At 50.8% G+C, this 24497-nt stretch overlaps 1 protein-coding gene across 1 annotated transcript; it reads left to right on the forward strand.

Moving 5' to 3' along the window:
• The first annotated feature begins 6782 nt into the window (after positions 1–6782).
• Positions 6783–21479, forward strand: REN (renin). Its single transcript, XM_084611594.1, has 9 exons — positions 6783–6921; positions 9984–10140; positions 11524–11647; positions 12434–12552; positions 13786–13982; positions 15595–15717; positions 16461–16605; positions 17346–17444; positions 18110–21479. The coding sequence occupies exons 1-9, from the start codon at positions 6821–6823 to the stop codon at positions 18269–18271; spliced, it is 1227 nt and encodes a 408-aa protein (XP_084467720.1). The 5' UTR covers positions 6783–6820; the 3' UTR covers positions 18272–21479.
• The last annotated feature ends 3018 nt before the right edge of the window (positions 21480–24497 follow it).

The raw sequence follows: 24497 nt of genomic DNA on the forward strand, positions 1-24497 counted from the left end.
CCTGCCAGCCCGAGCAAAGTGCCCTTTCCCTTAGCCATGTGTCTGCGTGGTTCTTGGGACCCCCCCGGGCTAGCACCTGAAAGCCCTGTCAGAGCTGTGACGTACCTGGCATGCTACTGCTGCCTTAGGGTTTGGTGTGCTCCAGCACCCAGCAGCTACCATTATCGCACAGGGACTGTAGCAGAATCGCGGTCCAAGGAAGAAGTGAGGGGTAATACTGAGCAAAGGCAAACTGGCTGAGAGTCAGGAAAATCGGCCAAGTGGTAAGGTCTGATTAAACTGCAGAAAAGTCTCCCCAGACACACACACACACACACACACGGCTGCTTTGGGGCAGCGTAGGCCACCCTGAGCTTGGGGGTATTCCCAGGGAGTCAGTCAGCTGGCTTTGGGGCTCCTCCCTAGCAGCTGAGCCCCCAACAGAGGGGCTGCACCAGAACTCTGAACTGGCTGCAGCTGCTTTAAGGAAAACCTGCTCTGAGCTTCCCCTGCTGCAACCCTTCCAGTGTCCTCTGCTGCAGCCGAGCTTAGGGCGTGAAGGCAGAGCCCCCCCTTAGGGCCTGGAAAGCTACAGATGATCCTTGCTACGTTTAAATTTGAAACACGCAAAGGACAGATTCCCAGTCTGTCCTTTGCTCAGCCAGACCGGGGCAAAGCCCTCTTCCATCTGGGCCTGTCGCAGGGCCCCATTCCCTTCCCACTCACTGCATTTACACCTCTGCTACCATGGAGTTACTTTCGACTTACACTTCGGTAAAGGAGAGGAGAATCCAGCTCCTGCACTCGCCACTGTGGACTGTACTGCGTGGACAGTGAGTCAATGCCGGTTCCGGCCCTTTGACACTGTGCTGGTGGCAAAGACGGGCCACAGCAGTTCCGGGATGAATCCCCCGGCTCAGGAGCAGCCTAGAGCTGGTTCCCATGGCCCTGCGCTGCCCCACCTCACAGCATGTAGCGCAGGGGTGTCTGGGGACTGCAAGGGTGATGACCAGAGTGCTCTGTGCTCAGGGGATTTGGCCTTCCCCACCAGCAGCTGGAGGGCTCTGCTGTAAGTTAGAGCATCCCAGAATCCAGGAGGCATAAAGCTACATCTGTCCTGCTCCTCTTTGGTGAGACACAGCCCAGAATCTGGCCCTCCCAGCTTGTCTCTCCCCTCCCTTCATCTGAGCCCAGCCACTGGCTCGTTATGCTCATTAATTTGCTAATCAAGGCTCCTGGGTTCCTGTAGCCCTCACACAATGCCAGCCCTGAGCGGGTAATGAAAGCCCTGGATGGGCCTTTTCAGTTCTGCCTCTGGCGCCAGCTGCTAATCTCGCAGGCGAGGCTCTGGGCCTCCGGACAAGGTGATTGAAAAATTCCTTGAGGGGCTGTGGTGAGTATGAGAGCAGCTGTCCCAGCTGGCCTGGGACCAGGTAAAGGACAGGGGAGGTTCTTGAACAGCTGGGACAGGATGGGGGAGATGTGACTCGTGTCCTTGAAAGCGCTCAGGGCCCCGGGAGCTACTCGGGCCTTGGAGGAGCGCTGCTGGCAGTCCACATGCACAAGTGATGGGCAGGTGCCAGGGGAGCCTTCCCAAGGGGGGCGCCTGAGTTAAATGCAATCCAGGGCAGAGTGGGAGAAGGGTGGGCTGTCACAGAGCTTCTGGAACTTTCCTACCAATTGGGGGCACCTGATCAGCTGATCTCTTCAATCATGCTGCTTTATTCCACTAGCAGGTTCTCTTTAGCCACTCCATCCCGATCCCACTGGAAGGCAGCTGTCTAGCGGTGAGAGCAAGGGATTGGAAGCCAGGACTCCAGGGTTCGATTCTTGCCGCTTTGTTGCTGTGTGTGACTCTGGGCAAGTCACTTTCTCGCTCTCTGCCTCAGTTTCCCCACCTGTAAAAGGCGATCATAGCGCTCACCTCCCTTGCAGGATGAAGTTTAATTCATTCATGGTGTTGAGTTCCTCAGATGCAGGATGCTGTAGGGGGGCAAAGGGCTATTCCCACGATCCAGCTGTGGAGTATGGTCGCTCTTCCTCCAGCTACAATATACTCTGCATTTTGGCAGAACTTGCCCTCTGAGCCTCTCGCATGGATTCCGAGGCCTGCTCTATGCTTGAAACTTAGGTCAACGTAGCTCCGGCGCTGGGGTGTGAAAACTCCACGCCCACAAGCACTGTGCTGGGTGGGTCTACAGAAGAATGCATCGAGAAGAGTCCCTATGGGCGCGCCACGCATCTCCAAGAGCCACAGTTCCTGTGCAGAGTGAGTAAGCCCTCCTTCTGTTGACCTAGCGACTCGTGCTCGGGGAGGGGGAGTTCCTACAGGGATGGGGAAACCTCTTCCGGGGCTGGAGTCTGCGTCTACACTACGGCCTCGTAGAAGCACGGCCACAGTGCCATGACGACGCTGCCATACCTCCAGTAGCGTTGACGTGGCCTCACGCATCACTGAATTGAGACCCATGTCCCTTCCCCTTTGGACGCCAGGTCAGGAGAGTATTATTCTTCCTCTACAGATGGGTGACGGAGATTAAAGGCCCCAATGCTCCCCACCCCCACTGCTTTTATGACAAGAGCCAAATCCCCCCAGATATGGCCAGAGGTTAAGGCACAAGTCCAGCCTCATAACGTGCTTCCCCCTCAGCCCCGCAGAAGCCCATCCAGAATGGGATCCAGGCCCCAGATGGGGCCAGGTGCTCCTGGCAATGTGGCCCCCCCATGACTCGCTCAGGGCCTAAAGCAGAGCTGGAATATGTCCCCAGGCCCCTTGCTCCCAGTCTTGTGTCCTGACCATGAGACCCTCTTCCCTTCCAGGAGCCATCAATTTAAGTGGAACCCTTCATTGTGAAAGCCTCTCCTCTAGGAAACTCAGCTCTGCTATGTAAACAAAGCCCGCGGGATGCCCTGGAAGGGGATTTATATCTGCCGGCTCCTGGCCCAGCTATTTCTCATGTTCCTGCTGCCCCCGTACACAGCTCAGAAACGCAAGCAGGAGGCTGGTGGTTTGTGACCCTTTCCTCTGAGCAGCCAGCTCAGAGGGCACCAGGTTCCTTAGTGTGACGCATCCCGGAGCCCCTGGTCCCAGAGGGACGGAGTCTCCGAGTCCCTCTATGGGAAATGACGACAGGCAGGACTGGCTCATGGGACAGAGGTAGCTCAGCCATGACCCCGCTGGGCCATGCAAAGCAAAGGCGCAAAGATGAGAATGAACAGTTGCCTTCCCCGAGCATGCGGGGACATGGAGCGGAACCAGCATTACAAGGGAAAGTCCCCAGGGGCCAGTTTCACTGGGGGGGCGGATTTAGCTGTGGGGCCAGAAACAAGCTGCCAAGTCAGAACAAACTGCATCCAGGGAGCATCTAAACACGCTGGCTCTGACTGTGTGCTTGAGGGCCGGAGGCACAGATCTGAGGCTGAGCGGCCTGTGCACCAGTTGTCTGTCTGCCAGATTCTGGGCTGCAGCCCCAGCAGACCCCAGCCGCTCTCATTTACAGCAACACATCCCAGTAGCGCCCCGGATCCCTGTAGGCCCACCCTGTATGTCTCAACCCAACACAACCCCCTGCACTGGGGCTGGTGAGGGGGGCAGGCAGAAGAGGGCTGCTCACAATGAGCCTATGCTGTGCTGGTACCCTGGGGGAATTTGCATTAATGGTGGCAGATTGAGGCGGGGGCCAGGCACAGAATCTGCTCTAACTGCTCTTTTCAGTATTCGTTTCCGCAGCTGACATAGGGCCCAGCATATCATCTCTGCTCTATGCTTAGCCTGAACCAAACTCCCAGCTCTAGGCCCCAGATCTGTGTTCAGAGCTTCCCCTTGTCTCTGTTCACTGGTTGGGTCTGAAGGCCTAATCCAAAGCCCTGACCCCGGGGAGGTGTGGATCTGAATCCAGATTTCGAGCCCTGATATTTGGACGAATTTGATTTTTGGGTCCGGATTACAAACCCTGACGTTTGGTGAGTTTTCATCTTGGAATTAGGATCAGCCTGTTACGGAGATAGGAAGTTTGGACCCTGTCCCAGAGATGACAGGTTTCAGAGTAGCAGCTGTGTTAGTCTGTAGCTCACGAAAGCTTATGCTCAAATAAATGTTAGTCTCTAAGGTGCCACAAGTCCTCCTTTTCTCTTTGTCCCAGAGATGTTTCACACCACTAAGCGTGGTCTCCAGTGTTAAGGGTGGATGGGGGATCTGGAGTCCTCTTCTCAGATGTTCTTCAAGTCTTTCCCTTCCTCGGGCGCTGCTGGCAGAGTGCAACAGCTGCATTCCAAACCAACATGCTGTTTGAACTAGGAATGCATTGGTTTGTTTGTTTAGCTAGTTATTTCATGGCATGGGCCGTTATGTAACCAGGTTCCTTGAGAAAACATTTTTATTGCCTTCCAAGTAATTTCCCACTGCGGTCCCTGAGCCATTGAGATCGTTCCCCTGGCTGAATGCTCCGAGGGCCTTATCCAGGGCCTCTCAAAGTCAATACAAAGATTCCTATTGACTTCAGCTTGCGCTGGACCATTGGCTCGTTTGCTGATGTGTGAGACTGAGTTTTCTACACACAATGGGGGAAATGCCCCATGAGAATAAATCAGCCTAGCTTCAATTATGCCAGTTTAAACGAGTTGACCAGCACTGTACCTTCTGCAAAGAATGCTAATAATGCCTAAACAGATTCCATCTGGCGAAGCTTGCGCTATGAGTTATGGATGGAGTTATTCATTTTAAAACGTGGCCTGTGTGTTTTGCTGGTAGCGTGATCAGACGTCCCAATATTAGGGGCGTTGTCTTATATATGCAACTATACCCTCCCACCCCCGAAAAAGAAAAGTGTCCCCATTTTTCACACTTGCATTCTGGTGACCCTATTAGCTGGTTGCATGCAACTGTCTCATAGATGTAACTTTAAAAAGAAGCTGGTCTGGGCTTTGTTAATATTGGATAGGTTAACCCCCGGCCCCCAGCCCTTTTCACAAGACCATGGAGAACTCAATTCCTTGAACCTCACCCGATCATTTACACCAGTGCAAAGTGGCGACGTAACACAACCATTCTGATTTGGTGGCATTCAGCATTAACTTGGCATTGGTGCAAATGACAGTGCAAGGTGGTGATGGATCGAGCCAGATTCTTGGCTGGCATATGTGAAGCCGTGGAACTATCCCGATTTGCATCAGCTGCTCCCAGATCTCCACTGTGTTATTTTTTCATCTTTTGATTACACCTGGGCAAAGTGTTCTGTTCTGGGAGCAGCTGTGCACAGGGGTAAATGACTCCACAATGAACAAGGCAGCGGGGAATCGGGTCCACGTGTCGGCTAGCATGTGACAGTGACCACTGCTTCCAGCGGGGTCCCAGATTTTGATCATTTGAAAGGATGCTTTGCTTTGATGCCTTGCCTGATAGCTAAAGGGAGTGCTCTGCTGCTCATTGGGAGACCAGGGTTTCAGCCTGATTCCCTGGGCTTGGCAGGAATCGCACCAAAGCCACAACATTTCATTTGAACCAGCGCTTCCCACCCTGCGTTATTTACTGGATTGCCACACACAGCCAGAGCTCTTACGTAGTCTGACCTGTGTGCCAGCCCCTCAGTGCCCTTTAACCTCTGGGGAGGGGAGTGAAACAGCTGGGTTTGGGAAAATCCCTGCTCATCAGGGCTGCGTCCAAGGCAGCCTGTGGGAAAATAAATACAGAGTCAATTAAAGAAACCCAACCCCTTTGCTGACCCTTTAAGGCCCATCTTAAGTCTCCTGTGCTCCACTCAAGAACAGGCCTGTGGCTGTGTGTCACTGGGCAATGGCACCTGCCAGAAGGTAGGGGACTCAATTTCTCTCATCCAAAATAGAGTTGGCCTCCATGTTTACTTGACTGCTTGAAGCCAGGCACCCGAGTTTTTCAGAGCTGCAGAGCGCCCACAGCTCTCATTCGTTTCAGTGTTAAGTCAGGCCACTCACACTGGTGCCTCAGTATGGAGTTAGGAGATGCAACCACAGTATTAGCCTTTCCCTACATGACTTGTGCAGGACAACTGGACAGGTCAGATCCTTGAGTAGTGTAATTGGGCACTTCTGCATTGACGTCAGTGGGGCTGTGCTGATTTACATCAGCTGAAGATCCTGCCTCAGGGCTTCAGTGGAGATAGCATGAGCTAGTGGTCAAAACAGAGGGGACTGGGACCAAGTTCCCTGGGTTCTATTCCCAGCTGTGCAACTTTTGGGCAAATCACTCCGCCTGTCCAGGCCTTGGGGAGGATAAAATTCACCCACTTTTGCAAAGTCTATCAAGTTCCGAGAATGAACGGCATTATTATGGGCTCAGCTGGGGCCAATTCACCCTCATTCTATGGATTTCCATAGAGCTAGCCTGATTTACGCCAGCTGACGGTCTGGCCCATGTGGTGTAAATGCCAAGTGTTATTAAATACTTTGAGATGACTCTGGAAATGCTAATAAATTAAAAGAGCACAGGTTAGCTACATGGAGAAATTTTATTTTTTAAATCCTTTTATTAAATGCTTTTGCCGTAGTATACCTGAAGAGATTTGATCTGCATTATTGGGATGTACACCGCATTCTGTGTGTGTGTGTGTGTGTGTGTGTGTCACCCAAACTGCCCTTTGCCAGGAAGTGAGGTCAAGCTCAGCTCCAAAATCTGTGTACCTATGGAGCGTCCCCATTTGCAGGATTTCTTATCCCCCAGTCTTCCTCCAATCCGCATTGAGCACAAACCTAAACAGATGCAGAAGGTTTGGCTATAAAAACACAATGAGTTTTTCCTCTCCTTTGATGCAAGCAGGAATCTGCTGTCCTAGAGAAAGGTTATAGCAGTGGAGAGAGAGAGGGGTCCATGCAAACGGAGCAAATTAGAAGAATGCAACACTTTCTGATCTTTGCGATGGCTACCTGGGGTGCAGGACTCTTCTGCTCTTCAATTGATGCTTTCCAAAGGTAACGTTCTGTATGTTACTAAAGGCCTAAGGGATGGAGTGTGTGTGTGTTAATCTCTCTTGCATGTTTCTTTTCACTTTGGCTGTAACTGATGACAGAGGCCCAGATCTTCAGCTGGTGTAAATCAATGCAGCTCTGTTGACTTCCATGGAACGATGCTGATTTACACCAGCTGAGGATCTGGCCCTCACTTTTTAAAAGTTCACTCAACGGGTCTGGGCTTGCTTCGCTCTCGGTCCCTTGGGGAGGTTGCATTGGTCAGCAGTGTCTCTATTTTTAAAAATGAAGAGGGGAAGACGAAGGGTTTTAATTTAAGTCTTAGATTAGCTGTGGAACGGGTGAAGCAGAGGCTGTGCTGTCCTCAGCCAGCTGAGCTGGGTTTATTTCTGCTTTGTGTCGCCAGAGCAGCCCGAGCATTTACAACTATTTTGGCCCGTTTGCCTACTTAGAGACCCCACCAGCGATTGCCAACCTCTGCCATGTCACTCAGAGAAGGACAGGTAGCGCACAGCAAGGGCTTCCTCTGTTTCTAAATGCATTTCTCCAGGCAGATTCAGATCTCATTTACACTGGTATAAATTCAGAGTAATGCCACTGAGACTAACGGAGTGACTCCAAATTTCCCCAGTGCAAATGAGATGAGGATCCGTCCCACACAATTTAAGTTAGGCCTTTGAAGGGGATGTGGGAGAAGTTCCTACCCCTGGGTGATGGCTGCAGGGCCAGGACAGAGCATTCTCCACTCCTGGTATCAGTTAATGTAGAGAGTCTCTGGGGCAGAAACTTCACTGGAATGGCAAGTTGGAGGCTTTGTTGCCCCTTAGGAGACGTCTCTTACTGACAAAATAAGAACCTGAGTCAGGTCTCTGAGAACCAAGTAATTTTTTTTGCCTTGTAAACGCTTATTGGGACCTTGCCTCAGGGCCCAACAGTGAGGTGAGGGGGGGGTATTAGTGAATTGGTCACCCAAGGGTTGGTCCTAGACTGGAACACTGGACCCCATTGCTTCTGAGCTTTGGGAAAGGCGGGACCTGAATTTGGCTGCTTGGGTCCTCCTCTCGTAGAGCAGGTGATATTTTTCGGTTGAATTCTTTTTTTGGCAAAAAATGCAAACTTGGAGTCATGGAAACGCTTCCCACATTTGTGTTGGTTTTTGCCAAATTGTTTATGTTGGGCAGGGGGGAAACTCTGCAAATTCTGAAACAATTGAAAGGTTTTGATTATTTTTTGTTTGAAACCACTTTTCATTTCCAAATTTCTTTCCCTTTTATTTTATAAAATGCTCAAAATCTAAACAAAACATTTTGTTCAACCCGAAACAATATTTCATTCGACTTTTCAACTGGCTAAAATAAAGCTTGAAAATGTTCATTTGTGGGTGGATCTAAAAAGATTTTTGTATTTGATTTTTCAGAATTGCCACTAAAAAAAATCTGTTCTTATCTCAATTCAACACACATTAGAATGTGGGAAGAGGGGCACGGAAATTAAGGGTAACATTTTTCTAAAGCACCAAAGTGACTTAGGAGCTGACATCTCATTTTGAAAAGTGACTTGGGCATTTTTAGGACGCTATGTCTCATTGAAAGTCCGTGAAAATTTTACTCCAGATTGCGGACAGGTAACATTAAGAATGACTGGAGACAGAAAGACAGACAGATGAACATGGAGAAAGAGAGACCCACAGAGAGAGGAAAGGAAAGGCAAAGAGAAGTGGTGTAGATCAGGATGGAAACAAAGAGAGGGAGAATAAACTTTGCTGGAGGAGAACGTGGAAGAATGAGAAATGTTCACAGCAAAAAGAGAAGGCGGAGGGAAGACAGTAAGTGCAGACGCTCAAAGATAATTAGCCAGGTGCTGTATGAGGAGGTTTCCTCTCCAGAATCAGGGCCGTTCTAGAGGAATCCGAAATGCTCTTGACTTGGTGGACTGTTGGTTCGGTCTGATCTGACAAACCCTCTGTACAAAAGAGAAGCTTGTGATTAGCACATGGATGGGGTTTCAGGGGTGAGAGAGACAGGGGACCCAGCAACCAAGGAGCATTGGGAGGGAAAAGAAAAGTGACTTTATAAAGCTATTCGTGGCAACTGATACCCTGTATTGTGATCCTGTCCCATCCCATAGGGGTGCAGCCCACCAGCTGCTGGGACTCCGTAAGGAGCGGCCTCCCCTTGGAGTCACTGCTACACCAATGCTCTGATACAGAACTCAGGGGTGCAGCATGAGACTGAAGTCCAACAACCCGAGTGACCGCATGAGGGTATGAAAGGTCCAGTGGCATATTCTGCAACTGCAGAGGGGAGGAACCACCGTGCCCTGGCCAAATTCCACCTCCTTAAACTCTCTCTGCAGTGTCCATAGAATATAATAGTCTCCTGCATCCTTGGCCCCGTGAGCATGGGATCTGGCCTCATGCAGTCGTTTTGCTCTACTCAGCTGTGACTGGCCTTAGGCGTGAGCAGCAACCGGTCATCTGGGGATACGTTTCCATAGCTCTGTGCTGATTGTGCCGGCCACTGAGCTGCTTCATCTTCCACTGGGATAAGAGGGGCAGTTTGGGGCAGCCTGTGAGCTCCAGACTCCAGTCAGGCTGGCAGATCTGCCATTCTGAGCCAGGTGTCTGCTGCCACCTAGAGTAACTGAGTTGCATTCGCCAGGCCAGCTGCCATGGCTTAGCCTAGAGGAACGCCGGGTCTCTCGCCCAGCGTGGCTTTCTACAGGCCCGATTCTGTTCTCAGACCAGTTCTGCAATGGAGTTGCTTGGCTGACTTCAGTGGAGTCACTCCTGATTTACACCAGCATCAGAGCAGAATCGGGCCCAGATTAAAGAACAGGAACATGGGGATTTTCAAGTGTTTGTGCGTAACGGGTCAGCTCCTCAACTGCTGTCGGCATAGCCTCCTTTGATTTATATGACCCCAGCTGGGGTCTGGCCCCGTCTTCTCTGAGATGCAGAGGAAATCTGACAAGCTATCCGGCATCTTATCTTGCTGCTCACTCCAGGCACCTTGCAACCGTCACCCTAAGCCCCTGGCATTTTTCCTTCTTCCCCCAATGTATAGGATCCCACTAAAGAAAATGCCCTCAATCCGTCAGAGCTTGCAGGAAATGGGTGTGAAAGTGTCGGATGTCTTCCCTGCCCTGAAGCAGAATAAGTACGCCGGTGTCGCAGGCCCTCGGAACGGGACGGCCCCCACCATCCTCACCAACTACCTGGACGTGAGTTCCCCTATTGCTTCAGGACCCATCCCCAGGTCTCCTTCCGGGCCTACGGGCTTGTCAACACAAGAGTTGTACTGCTTTATCTGTCCTGCTGTCGTTAAAACGGTACAATCCCCATAGCGTGGACGTAGCACTCTCTACTGACAAAGCTATTGCCACGCAGGAAGCCGATAACTTCTGGCCAAGCTATAGTATGTCTTTTAGAATGACATCTGGACTTGATTAAAAGACTTCAAGTGACGGAGAATCTGCCATGTTCCAAAGGTTCGTTACCATTTACACGGAAGCACTGAGGGAAACAGACAGGACCGTGAAATACAGAGACCTCTTCGGGGCAGGAACAATCTTGTGTCACCCTGACACCACTTAAATAAGACTGTGCTGTCGGGAGGCAGCATGGTCTAGTGTTTAGAGCCGGAGTCGGGGCTCATTGTTTCTGCTTCTGACTCGCTGGGTGATGTTGGGCAGGTCTCTTCACCTCTACAGGTACCTCTGAGCCCGGGTCCACAGACTGGGGCTCGCAGGGCTCCCGCTACAGTGCTAAAACCAGCAGTGTAGGCAGCATTCTTAAATTGTGTGTCGGGCCCACCCCCTTCCCTAGGCTTCGGGACTGAGCTGCAAAGTTGACACAGCTCCTTTTAGCAGGGTAGCGCAACCCCTGCGAGCCCGAGTCTGTCGGCCTGGGCTCAGAGGCTTGCTGCCATGGGCTGTGTAAACACACCCAGTGCATCTCCATTTACACGCATGTAATACCACCCTGTCTTAGGTGCTTAGACCGTCCCCGTTGCCAATGTATCTGAGTGCTTCACAACACTGAATGAGTTTATCCTCACCCCCCTGTCCCTCCGAGTGGCAGTGGAGTAGTATTTTACGGGGGTGGAGGGGGAGCTGTTCAGAGACACGGGGGCCTAGCCCTGTTTCAGTCTCGGTGATGCCCGGCCTAAGCGATTTAGATGGCTAAAGTCCCATTTTCAAAAGGGACTCAGGCTGTTTGCAAGTCAATGGGACATGGGCTCTGAAGTGCCTACATCGGTTTTGGAAATTGCTCAGGCCTGGCAATGCTCAGCCTAAATCCCTTTAATAATCTGGGCCTAAGTGCCTTGCCCAAGGTCCCCCAGCATGTCTGTGGTGGAGAAGGAGCAGGTCTCCCATTGCCCAAATGGGGATGATGATACCTCACGACCAGGCTTGCAGGGAGTGACTTAAGTATTAAAGCTTGCTAATGGCTTTGAGGCCCTCTGATGGGGCTCTTGTTACGCTTAGGGTGCATCGATGGGAATGCAGGTAATTTTTCCTAAGGATAATGCTCTCTCCAGCACAAATCAGGATTGCCAGGGCTCACATTCAGTTCTAATGCTCCTCCTGTCGTGTATTCTCCAGACCCAGTACTTTGGCGAGATCAGCATTGGCACACCAGCGCAGACCTTCAAAGTGGTCTTTGACACGGGCTCGGCCAACCTTTGGGTGCCTTCCTGCAGATGCTCTCCACTCTACAGCGCCTGCGGTGAGCCCTGGAGCGTCTCATGCCCACTGTCAGGGGCCAGATTCTGGGCTTGTGCAAATCAGGACTGACTCCATTTGAGTCAATGGATTGAGAGCAGAATTAGACCCCACTTCTTGTGGCTCCTGCAATCAGCCTGTATCATTTTCAGTAGGAAGATTGCATAGGACCCGGAGTAGGGAGTATGGAAGAAGCCTATGGTGTAACAAAAGTGCACACTCACACCTCAACGTGCATGTGAAATGATAGGGAAATACTACTTCCAGGTGGGACTGTATGTGTCACGATGCAGAGAAGGGTTCTGGACTCGGCCACTTGGTGGGAGCATATACGTGGTCATAGCAGGAGAGAGCATGGTTGATGGGAGGAAAGGACTTGAATGACATCTCAGAACAGATCTCAGGGAGTTGGGAATGTGGGAAAACTGCCGGAAACCACAAGCACCTGTGGAGGCAGTCTGAGCTTGTGATGAAGGGAAACGGAGATCTGGGCATCTATTCCCCACTCTGACACTGACCCCCTGTGTGACCTTGGGGAAGTCCCTTCATCCCTCTGAGCCTGATCCAAAGCCCAATGAAGTCAGTTGAAAGACTCCCATTGACTTGGATGGGCTTTGGCTCAGGTTCTTGCTGTAAAAAGGGGATAATTCTCCCCTGCATTGCAGGGAATGGAGGAATTAATTAACCTTCGTGAGGCACTCACATACTATAGCGATGGAAGCAGATAGCACCAGCCTGTCATGCTGATTGGCTTTAACTCCCGCCACCCTCCTTTCTAATGTATCCCCAGTGTCTCACAACCGCTACGACTCTTCCAAATCACGCACGTACCTGGAGAACGGAACGGGCTTTGCTATCCAGTATGGATCAGGAAGCGTGAAAGGCTTCCTCAGCCAGGACGTCGTCATGGTAAGTGCTGGCAAAGCCATGCTAAGGATAAACTCCAAAGCCCATTGAAGTCAATGGAAAGACACCCACTGACTCCACTAAGCTTTGTATCAGGCCATAACCCCCCTCCCCTCCCCCCCGGTATAGGTCAAATCTTCCACTCAGTGGAGCACCATTGACTTCAATGTAGACATACCCATTGCACCAGCTGGGGATCTGGCCCATTGACTCAGTGGATTTCTGTCACACCTTTCATCTGCAAAGATCCCAAAGCACTTTACAGACTGACAGGATTGCTTCCCCCATCAGTCAAGCCAGCTGTGTGTCCTGGAACATGGACACGCCAGACAACCACGTTCCAAAGCTGGGTAGAGCAAAGTAGACTACAGCACTTTGAGTGCACGGCAGCAGCGTCCACACGGACAGTTAGTGTGCGGCAGGCTACAGAGGGGTCGATTTACACCCCATCTTGCCTCAAGCTAAGTGTTCATGTGGACAAACCCTTCCTTTTCCCTGTAAATGAAAGCAGAGATTCTCCCATAATCACTGGATTCCTGGAGTTTCGTGCTTTAAGAACCATGCCAAGAATGGGAAGGGTCCTGAAAAAATCAAGAGAGCTGGCAACACTGGAATGTCCAAAGCGAAGAGTGTAGCGGGTTTTGTTTAAACTCATGTCACCACAGGCATTGTTAGTTACACAGGGCTAGGAGCCTGTCCAGCTTTCCCCCAAAATACAGGAGAAGCCAGGGTTTTTATGGCTCCACCTGCAGTGATCTGGAGCCTGCTTGAGCACCACCAACTCCCATCAGAGGTCAGTGGGAGTTGTGGGGCTCAGCATGAAAATCAGGCTTTTGAGAGGGATGATCTCCATTCGCTTGCAGTCCCTTGAGCAGCAGGAGTGTTTGGGGTGGATGGGGGGCAGGGCAGCTTCTGCAGTGGTTCATAGTGGCTGTGGACAGGTGTGCACAGATTAGAGCAGCCCCTGTGGCAGCTCTAACCCGCACTGCAGACTGCAGCAGCCCCTGAAAACCCCAGGATCAGGGAGTTTCGCTGCTTATCCCTTGGCCCCTGAGCTGGGCTCTGCACCGGTGCATGGATGAATCAGGATCCTATGTGCTACCAGCCCTCTTGAGTGTTTAAATGAGCAACATGCAGAATACCCGAGTGCACGATATTTGTGCACCAAAGAAAAGAGCACTAGACCCCCTTGTACGCTCCACTGATCTGCACTGTCTCATACTCTCCTCTCCCCAGGTGGCTGATATCCCCATCATCCAAGTTTTTGCTGAAGCCACGGCGCTGCCTGCCTTCCCCTTCATCTTTGCCAGGTTTGATGGGGTGCTGGGCATGGGGTACCCCAGCCAGGCAATCGATGGCATCACCCCAGTGTTTGACCGGATCCTCTCCCAGCAGGTCCTGAAGGAGGATGTGTTCTCCGTCTACTACAGTAGGTGGGTGTTGCTAGGAGCAAGCAGCCCGTACCACAGAGGAACTGGGAGCGCTGCATGAGTCTATTAGTCTTGTATAGTGTGGTGGGGGTCCCCGGGGTTCACTGCTGCAAGAGCAATGAGTATAAAAGTTGTCTGGGTTCAGAATTATGGCCTTGTTTAGCATGGCCTTCACTGTCCAAGAAACAGAAGAGGCGGAAGGTTGGCAGGGTTCGGGTGCAGCCTTGGAACTGAAGAAGAGGGGAGCTTTGGGCCAGGATGGAAGGGCACGGGGCAGAGCTCAGGTGCCCAGGACTGGAATAGTAGGAAGAGGGGCTGTGGACCAAGATTGAGAGGCAGGGCACAGTTGTGTTGGGGACCCATTACTGGAATAACCAGGGTGTTGCAGGTCAGAGTGAAAGGCAGACCTGGTCAAAAATTGTCATTCAAAACATGTTTTGGTGGAAAATGACTTTTTTGTGAAAAAAATAATTTTTCTGTAAGAAATACCCATTTGGGACCCCCCAAAAATGTTCAGGTTCTTGTGAAAAACTGGAAAACCCCCAAACAGAAATTGTTTGGGTTTTCCGCAAGTGAAAATGGGCGGAGGAGAAGTCGGTTTTTCAATGAAACTCCGAAAACTTTTGAGGAAAAATATTGATGGAAATAAAAATGTCTCCATTTCCAGCAACAATGCGTGTGGCATCGACCCCGCTTCCCAGCCAGCTTTAGGGAAAGGCTTTTGGAAGCGTGCCTTGGGGGAAGCCATCTGCACAGTGCCCAGCCCACACTGGTGCTGTCACTTCCTGGCTTTTATGAGCAGTAAAACTAAATTCAAGAGACAAAAAATAATGAGAAACAAATCCAGAAATCAGAATGTGAAGCGAAACCTGTGGATCTCGTGCTCCCTAATAAAGGTGCGACTGTCAGTGATGGACAGAGCCTAATGACTCCTTTCCCAAAGTCCTTGGTCTGCAGTCCTAGGCCAGATCCTCAGCTGGTGTAAATGAGTGTAGCTCAAGGCCAGCTTGCACCAGCTACGGATCTGGCCAGCTGGTATGCAGAGCTCCTGAAGGCAAAATCTCCCTAGGATCCTTGTTTTATTAGATTTCTCTTTCTTTGCAGAGCTTCGAAGTAAGAAGATGATCAAACACAAACCCTCTCAAGGCATCACCACACTAACAATCACCCTTGCACCCCGGTTCTGGGCGGTAAACTCTGCTAGCTCTGCCAGAAACATACCAAAAAATGACTCCCTTTAGCAGCCCAGTACTGGTTAGTATGAGCTCCCTCTGCACTTATTGGGCCACTGACACAAGGTCAATTACACTTGCTGGAACACTCTTCAGCCTCTAAAGCACAGCCTTGCACAAGCAGCCTGGTGGCAGCTTTGCTAGGTGTGAACTTGAGATTCCCAAGAAGCCTCTAAACAGAGCTTTCTGCATGCTGGAGCCACCTCCCAGATGCTAGTCACCATGCCCGCTAACTCCCCTCACTCAATTCATCTAGCACATATGAAATCTGCAAGGCATCATGTCTTGGTCCTTATGGGGTTTCCCCATCCCCTGCCTTTCTGGAGTGGAGACCTAGAGAAGGGACAAGATAGGAAGTTACTCTGTTGTGTTTTATGTCCTAGGAACTCTCTTCTGAAACCCGGAGGGGAAATTATCCTTGGAGGAAGTGATCCAGCCTACTACACCGGGGATTTCCACTACCTGAATGTCAACAAGAACGGCTACTGGCAGATCAGCATGAAGGGGTCAGTAGCAGGGAGCACACCTAGGCCTTACATAGCTCCCTCCCTCCTAGGTGGGGAGGCACGATAGAGTTATCAAGGCTGGAATCAGGCTGGATCACTGGGGTTAACCCCTCTAATGCCTGCAAAAAGTGCTGGGGGACAAGTAACATTGGATCCCAAAGGTTAACAAGAATAGTGCTGAGTCCGTGTGTAGCCCTCCTTGTGTTCAACATGAGAGGATTACCCCACGGTCCAGTCCTGAGAGGTCGGTAAGCCCAGTTCACAGGCAGGGAGACTGAGACACTGGGTGTGACTTGTCCAAGGAGACACAGAGTCATTGGCAACGCAGGGCCAACGCAGGGCAACGCAGGGCCATTCAGCACGCACGTGCACACAAGCTGCCCCGTGCCCTGGGGTTCCTGACCCTGAACTGTGTGTGTTACAGGGTTGGGGCTGGGAGGAATGTGTAGGAGCTAGCAGACTGATGGGGTCAGGGCCCAAGAAGAGCGCTTGGGTCTGTTGGAAGGGTCAGAGCAGATGTACGTCAGCACCTAGCAGAAGGATGTGAAGGGAGGTGGAAGGAAATGGACTGGGAGGGAAAGAGTTGGTGCTGATTGGAGGGGCAAGCAGAGAGAGCGAGGTACCTAGATGAATGTAATTTCTAAGGCTCCAGTTGACCTTGGTATTAAAGGGCAGAGGTGACCGGAGTGCTGTCGGGAGGGAGACGTTAGGGGAAAGTCAGAGCTCTTTCCTTCACTCCCTAGGGTGTCTGTCGGTGCTGAAACGTTGTTCTGCAAAGAAGGTTGTTCGGTGGCCATCGACACGGGGGCTTCTTACATCACCGGCCCAGCAGGCTCCATAGCTGTGCTGATGAAAGCCATCCAGGCAACGGAGCTGGCAGAAGGAGGGGTGAGCAAACCCACCCTTCGCTCCTGTCCATCTGCTCGCTGGTTGGCATGTGACCAAGCAGCCAGCTTCATTAGGTCCCGACCTGGGAACTAGGGCAGGTGCTAGGGATGATGGGGATGAGGTTACAATTGATTCCCAGGGGGGAGTGCTCAGCCTGCACTCCCTTGGCTGTGACAGGGCCCCTGTTCTTCCAGACCATGGGGTAGCACTGGCCATTCCCACTGGCAGAGACAGGTCATCTCATCCTCTCCCAGCGGTGCAGGAGCAGATGGAGTGTGTTGATGACTTCTCCTTTATGAAGCCAGGGGTCAAAGACTCCATGTGCGTTAAGGCTGGCCAGGGGTGGATAAGGAGAGAGATTCCTTTTGGGAGCATAGTCACAACCCCAGGCAGAGGGAGGCAGAACAGGATCCCTGGCCCCCAGGTTTTTACTGTCTTGTTAACGCGCTCTTGATCTCCTTCCAGCTTGTTCTGTGTGGTTGCACCTCTTTGGGAGACCGAGTGAGGTAGTCCAAGAAGCCCAAATGAGCAGTGAGGTGGGAGGGGGGTGATATGGGATGCCCCCACACTGGTCAGTCTCTGTTGCTAGCATGGGTCTGCTTTATCAAATGAGTTGCAACAGCCTCTAGCTGAGGCTACTTGTGCCTACAGTAGATTCTTTGCTGGACCATCCTTCTCTGAACCCCAGGAGACCACCTCTATAGGACCTAATCGCCTTCTCCTTCCTTCCTCTGCTCCAGTATATTGTTGACTGTGACAAAGTCCACCTGCTGCCCGATATCTCCTTCCACCTTGGCGGGAAGGTCTACGCACTCAGTGGCTCGGCCTACGTCCTCCAGGTGAGACGCCTGTCCTGTTATTCCTGGCGGTGGGGGTGGAGAAGGCAACTGCTGCTCCTGACAAGGGATTTCTAGGTGATACCCACTAAAGAACATGTGTGAACTTGTGTTAAGGGCAGAGAAGGGTTTAGTAAGAGATCACTGCAGGCAGTTCCCCAGTTGTGTTCTTTATCTGGTTCAGAGCTGTTATTTTGAATTTCATCAGCCGTGGACTCCAGACTTATGCCCTGTATATTGTTCCCATAACACACCTAGGAATAAAGATAAGCCTAAACCGGAACTAGTTTTTTCAAAGCTCACGAAGTTTGTGGAGATGTCTGGATAAACTAGGACCTGACTCCAAACCCCACCCCCTGCTTTTACAAAACACAAACCCTCCTTGGGTAATTTCTCATGTTCACAGCAAAATCTCAGAGTGAAGCAGGAGAATCTGGTGTGCGGGGCAGGACCTGAGGTGGGGAGCAGAAATCTGGAGCAGGCCTGGCTGGAAAGCATAAACTGAAGTGTGGACCAGATTCCTGGGAGAGTTGTGGAGCTAAGTAGCAACCGGGAGGAGGCAGTCACCTGGGGCATTTCAGGATCTAGGGAAACAAATTCCAATCCAGGGCAGGATTCTCTCCCCCGGCGTCTCTCTCCTCATGAGCTGGGTCTCTTTCCTTTCATAGCAATCCCAATATGGAGAGGACATCTGCACTGTGGCATTCGCAGGTCTGGACATCCCTCCTCCAACCGGCCCCCTCTGGATTCTGGGAGCCAGCTTCATCGGGCAATACTACACTGAATTCGACCGGCGGAGCAACCGGATCGGCTTCGCCACCTCCCTCTGACAGCAGGAGTGGGGGAGAGGGGTGGGGGGAAGAGGAGAGAGGGTATCGGTTTGGAGAAGAAACACAAGACTGCCAAGGAGAAGCATTTTAAACTGTGAAAGAAAATAGCTTAGCGGAGTAGTTCCTTAAAGGCACAGAAAACACATCCTGTCTATATTTAAGTAAAACCCCCTTATTAGTCCACTTTGAAAATCAATGCTACACTTCAGTGATAAGCCTCAGAATTAACCCTCTTTGCTCCAGGACTCCTCCACTCCACTGTCCCCATCACGCAGGCACTGATCTCCTCTTCCCCAGGGACTGGGTCTCATCACTTCAACTTTTATTTTTCCAATCTGTTTTGAGCCTCTTTTTGCCACAGCTGGACTTACTGCTACTTTCCTACCCTATGAGTCAGCTGAGAGAGACGCTTTCCCATAGGCCCGAATTTTCTATGGGTGTAATACGGTATATTTGGGTGAATTTGACCTCTACCTAGGTGCCTAAATGAGAGCTGAGAACTTTAGAAGATCTGGCCCTAATTGGGCGTACTAAGTGCTTGGAAACTGGGCCCTGAGCTCTTCTGAAAAATTAGGACCTTATTGGCACAGTGATAAGAATGTTTTGGAAAGGTGACCTACCAAAAAAAGTCTATTTTTAATATAAAACCGAGGTGGTGTTTTTAAGGGGGATATTTCCTCCCGTCCCCCGCCCCAGGTTGTTTATTTACATTAGCATTTCAGATTTTCTCTCCCCTGACAGACCATATGGATGACTGGCGAACAGGTAGGAATATGACATCAGACTCTAGGAAAGTGAAACCTGATGGATCCATAGTTTTGTTTCTTTGTTGTTGTTTTTTAAGGCCAGAAGAGACCTTTGTGATCTGACCTCCTGCATAACACAGGCCAGAGAATTTCCCAGAAATTCCTCCCTCGAGCCCATATCTGAGAATTTGAGCAGAGAATATGTTTTTAGAAGGAGACATCCAAAATTAATTGGGAGGCTATGTGATTTTTTTTCATTCCAGATGCCTCAGAATGCATTTTTGTTGCTCTTGCTCCTTTTTGTTCATGCCTAGTGCAGATGTTTGAGAGAGAAGCTCTTTTTGTTCATGAGGAGGACGGAGCAGCAAACCCTTAAGGCAGAAAGATGCTCAGATGGTCGTGAAGGGACCACATCTTGATAGAGACACCTCTCTCTTCCACAGTCTCCCCTTCCATTTGCCGTCATGTAGCAGCCCTGTGGCGATTGCTGAGATGGAAGAGCGATAACCGGAAAGGCTTAAATAGATTTTTAGCTGGCTGCTGATGCAATTTAGCAGGAGAAATGAGGCGGAGGAGCTGGGCACCATAAATCAGCCAGCTCTCCATAAACCACCAGCAAGTCTCCACAGCAGTTCGTCTATCCCAGTTTGAGAACCTTTGAAGTAAGGGCTGGGAAAGCACCCATCCCAGAACCCCTCTGACAAAACCCGATAGAACCAGACTCTGCATTCCTGAAATGTTCCCTTGAAAATATCAAGCGAACGAAAAAAAGCCTTTAAAAGAAAAATCTTTCAAGCTTCCTTTTTCCAACCTAAAAAAAGGGCAAAAGCTCATTTTATTCCCCCTTAGTGGGTCACCTTTAGTGTGCTGATGCTTAACGGCACTGCCAGGATTAAAGGGAAGAGCTCTGTGAAATACTCCCTTGAAGCTGCACCTCTCAGATTGGTGCCTGGCTCTCTGGAAGTGCTTGCAGGGATCCAAAAAGTTGGAACCTTAAAACCCAGCAGGCCCTGGAAATCAGGTGGAAGGTTGGAGGCCTCTATTCCCCCCGTGCCGGCACTGGACAGTCGGTTCCAGGAAGGTGCCCTGAATCCTTACAACCTTTTCAGACTTTAAAGTGGGCTTCCGTTCTGAAAAGTGACCGTGTAAAAAGTGGTTCCTTCCTACTCAACCAATCAGCTCCCTGGGTTTGACTGACCCTCCCCCCTGCAACACACTGCTATTCTGATCTGGTGTAAATGACTGCCCAAGGTGCGGGGCAATGGTGAATTCCTTTCCCCCCCACCCCCGCTGCCCCATTGCACATGCAGTTGGATCTTGTCTTGCAGATCCTATTAGACCTGCAAAGCTAGTGCTGCTGCAGGAGAGGGAGCCGAACTGTCCTCTGGCTTACGCATCGCTGACAGCAACGTTAATCTGCCCTCCGTTACACCACCACCTGTGCAACTCCATTGCTGAGGAGGAGGAGGATACAGAGGGATAGTTCAGGGCAGAATTTTATTTGGCACTAGCCAGGGTTTCATAATTCATGAGCCAAATGGAACCAGCTTGCTTTTCAGATCCCAGGGTGAGCGCAGGTAGCTTTCAGTTAAGGGAGCAAGGGGCAAGGTCAACTCCTCTACCTCCAGTGGAGTTGGACGGAGTATAAATGGGGGTACAACAAACCTTTTTTAAAAATCTTTTAAACTGAGTGTATTTGATCTGGAAATCCAAATCTGCACAACAGACCTGGATCTCCAGAGTGTCATTTGTAGAAATTTTTCTCAGAGCAGGGGCACACTTTAAGGTAACAGTCTTAAGTTAAAAGTATTAACAGTCAACTTACTAGTGGACAGAACACTGGGGATGCTACCAGGTTGCCGATGGCTGCCTGCCAGGAACAGCTGAGTGTTTTGTCAAACTTTTCCACGCTGTTTGTTTGTTTTTGAGTGGTAGAAAAACAATTCATGTGTAGTTTAATGATATATTTATAGCTTGTGTTAATCCTGCCTACTCCATGACCTTTTGTATTAAACAAAGGCTCAAAGCAACAAGGACTCTGAACTGATGTTGTTTGTTATTGCAGATGCAAGAGAAAGCAAACGGATTTAAGAGCATAACAAGTGTTTCTTTATCCGGGTTTACCATAACAGACACAACGTGTATGTCGATACTGCAGCTGGGAGATGGCACAGGCTAGCTGCTGGAGTCAAAGCCTGCCCAATTCTCTGTCTGAGTTCAGGTGGCTAGCTCGTAATGCCACCTGTGAGCCACTAGCCACTCTGCGATTTTTGGCATGTTAGCTTGAGTGAAGCTACCATGAGTCTGTCCACCTGAGCTGGGAGGTGGACAGACTCATGGTAGCTTCTCCTTCTCTTTACTCCTAGCTGCAGTGTAGACAGACCCTCAGTGTATGTACAATATAAGAAAAGGCAACTGCAAAATACTCCATCAGTGAATCTAAACACACTACGGATACTTAGTATATGTGGCCAAAATCCAAATCATTAAAAAGTTAGTCCTGTTGAAATGAAAACAATGTATTCCTTCTTGAGTGCTCGTGCCTACATAACTGCATTTTGTGTGTGCGTTTCCAGAGTTTGACTGAAAATACGTGGCCATGAAGAGTGCGGGGCTGCGGAGAGTGGGGAGCGAGATTTGCTTTGCTTTGGACTGTATTCATATTTTCAACCTCTCACAACCCCTCAGGCTGGTTTTTGTTACACCCCCGGGGATCGCAATGCAGCAACTGAGAAACACGGGGCTAGAGCAAAAGAAAGGTCTCCTGCCTGAGGGCCGGGCTGCTCAGAGGGAGCCCCGAGTTCAATTCCCGGCTCTGCCAGACACACAGTGTGACCTCACGTACGTCAGCCAGGGCCCGATTTTCAAAGGGGCGCAGTGTCAGATGTACAGCACCCAACGCCCTGGGCTCTTTTGAAAATCTGACTGTTAATCTCTCTGTGCCCTGGTTCATGGAGATAAGACTTCTCTCCCACCCTTTACAAGCTAAATAGATGAGAAACTCTTTGGGTCAGGGAATGGATGTGCCTGGGAGGGGAAAGGGGGCACTAACCTGCTCAAGCTCCTCCCATGAGCCTAAGCTAAAGAATTTGACGGGAATGAAACAAGTAGGAGTCTATAGGCATTAAACAGGGGTCTGTGGCAGTCACTCAGGGACCCCATGGAGTTGAATAGAGTGTTATACCAGTTGCTATGCTGGCGGAGGGTAGGCGGTGTTTCTTGGTGCGCCCGCAGACCAACCCCAAGAGATGGGGCTGCTCAGAGAGGGTTTCAAGCAGTGCCTCTGGGGGGAAGTTCTGGGGTGTGTCTGCTTCTGGAAGAATGGGCAATAGTGTAATAGCAGCTGCCTCTGTGCCCTTTTCCACTAATAAATAGATGCTCTCCTGGCCTCATGCTGACATCGTGATTCCCGGGGGGCGGCCTGCTGGGGATAACCCACCAGGAAGTGGAGCATGAGGTCACGGAGCGGCAGCAGGAGACCGAGCTGCAGCTCTGCGGTCCCCGTCCCCGGGGCATGTGATTCCAGGCAGGGCACATCACTTCTCTAGCCAAGAGGAACAACATCCAAGTATCTGGAGAAGAATTAAACGGAGTCGCAGGCTTGAAGTAGGCTATACAATCCCCTCACAGAGTATGAGAGGCTGCCCTACATACACACCCTGCTAACCCAGTGTAAAGGTATGCACCCAGGGACTGGCATGGGTTAACGAGCTCTATTTAAAAGGTGGTTTGAATTAAAGGCTTAAGGAAAACCTTTCCTATTCTATCCCTGAGAGAGGGGTTCCTTGGGAGGGAGGATCCTACCATATATGGTCTGGTCCAAACAGCAAGGGAACCCCTGCAAATAGGGGGTGGGGCCTCAGCAGGCCCATGCCATGGGGGGGGGCCTCCTTCACAGGGGACCCCTTCTACTGGAGGGCATGGCTTCCCCCCACTCAGCCTGTGGAGGGCTGGGCTGGAGCTCAGGCCCCCTAAAAGGCTTCCCCCTGGATTGGGAGCCATGGCCGTTTCCTGAAGTACAAAGTTGGGGGTGATCAGCCTTGCCCCCTCCCCCCCAGAAGACTCCAAGGGCAAGTCTTGAGCGTGGAGGAGTACTCAAGGAATGGGTGAGAGATTGGAGAGCAGAGAGTAAGGAAGTCAGAGTGAGGAGTTGGAGCAGTGGGGGGGATGTGTGGTAGTCGGGGGGGTCAGAAGATGGGGAGACAGGAGAGTGGGGAGCAATATGAGGAGAGAGTGTGGGGGAGGTAGCAGCATAGTCTGTGTGTGTGGCGGGGGGTCACAATTCCTCCCCACGACTGCTGTGCTCAGCAGCGGAAGTAAGCTCTGACGTTCCCCTTCCCTGTACTGCTCCCCTCCTTCTCCACATTACCTCCAGCACTGGAGAAGGGGTTCTAGACTCCCCCAAAGCCCAAGCCATCTGTGTGGGGGCAGCAGCATAGAGTACATCTGTGCTTCCTCCCAGCTTGACCCTGGAGCACTCCAAAGAGGCCCCTACTTACCTCCCTTTCATAGCATGGACAGGGGGACAGTGTTAAACAATACCCTCTGTAGGTTTGAAGGTCTGGCTCTTCCCAGGGAGCTGAGCCCGGCCTATGCCTGTAGCTCTCTGGAGGCCACTGTGTTAACCCGGGAGGTCCCAGGTTCAGTCCGGAGCGAGGACAAAGACGACGACTGCTACGTAAGCGTGTGTGCATGTATGAATATAAACAAAACTAGTGATTGCCCAATGTTAAAATCTTAAATTAATGCTGCCTGTTTTCTCCCGTTTCAGATTGCTGTTATGTTTACAGACAGTGTCCGTTTAAATAATTGGGTCAAGACGTTTAGCCGTACATGCTTTTGTCAGCTTGTTAGTGTTCGTTTTTGTCGCAAAGCAGCATGCTTTCATTCACAGCTATAGAGTTAGCAATACCCAGGTAGGTACGAAAGGTTAGTCACTACTTCGATCGTAAACGCTCTGAGGCAATCTGTCTCTTTGTTTCTGTGTTTGTACGGCGCCGAGTGCAATAGGGGCCTGGTCCACGACTTGGGCTTCTACATGGTACGGCCATACAAATAACGACACCACGACGTCTATGCGGGAGGTGAAATTCTGCAAACTGATCTGTGCCTCAATTCTCCATTTGTTAAAAGAGGATGCTGCTTCCGTGCCCCAGAGAGGTAAATTCATGCGAGACACTTGAATACTCTGGTGATGAAGAACATAGATAGTAGGTGTGAAAGGCTGGACTAAAATACCTGGCTTTGCTTTTCAGGAGCCAATGCTTGTAGGAGGGCTGTAGAATGTTTGTAAAGAGCTTTGCAGGCAGTTGTGCGGTGTCTAAAAGGGCAACACATTTTCCTAAAAAATAACCACAGGTAACAGCCTTTACCTACCAGTTGCTTACAGCGAGGTGCTTTAGGTCTTTTTAGGAGCCCTGGTTGTATCCTCTGGACATGTCTGTTTGGGTTTTAACACTAACTTTCGGGGGGGGAATGTC

The sequence above is a fragment of the Lepidochelys olivacea genome, assembly GCF_965140295.1.
Source record: "Lepidochelys olivacea isolate rLepOli2 genome assembly, chromosome: 21".
In the NCBI taxonomy this organism is placed as follows: domain Eukaryota; kingdom Metazoa; phylum Chordata; order Testudines; family Cheloniidae; genus Lepidochelys; species Lepidochelys olivacea.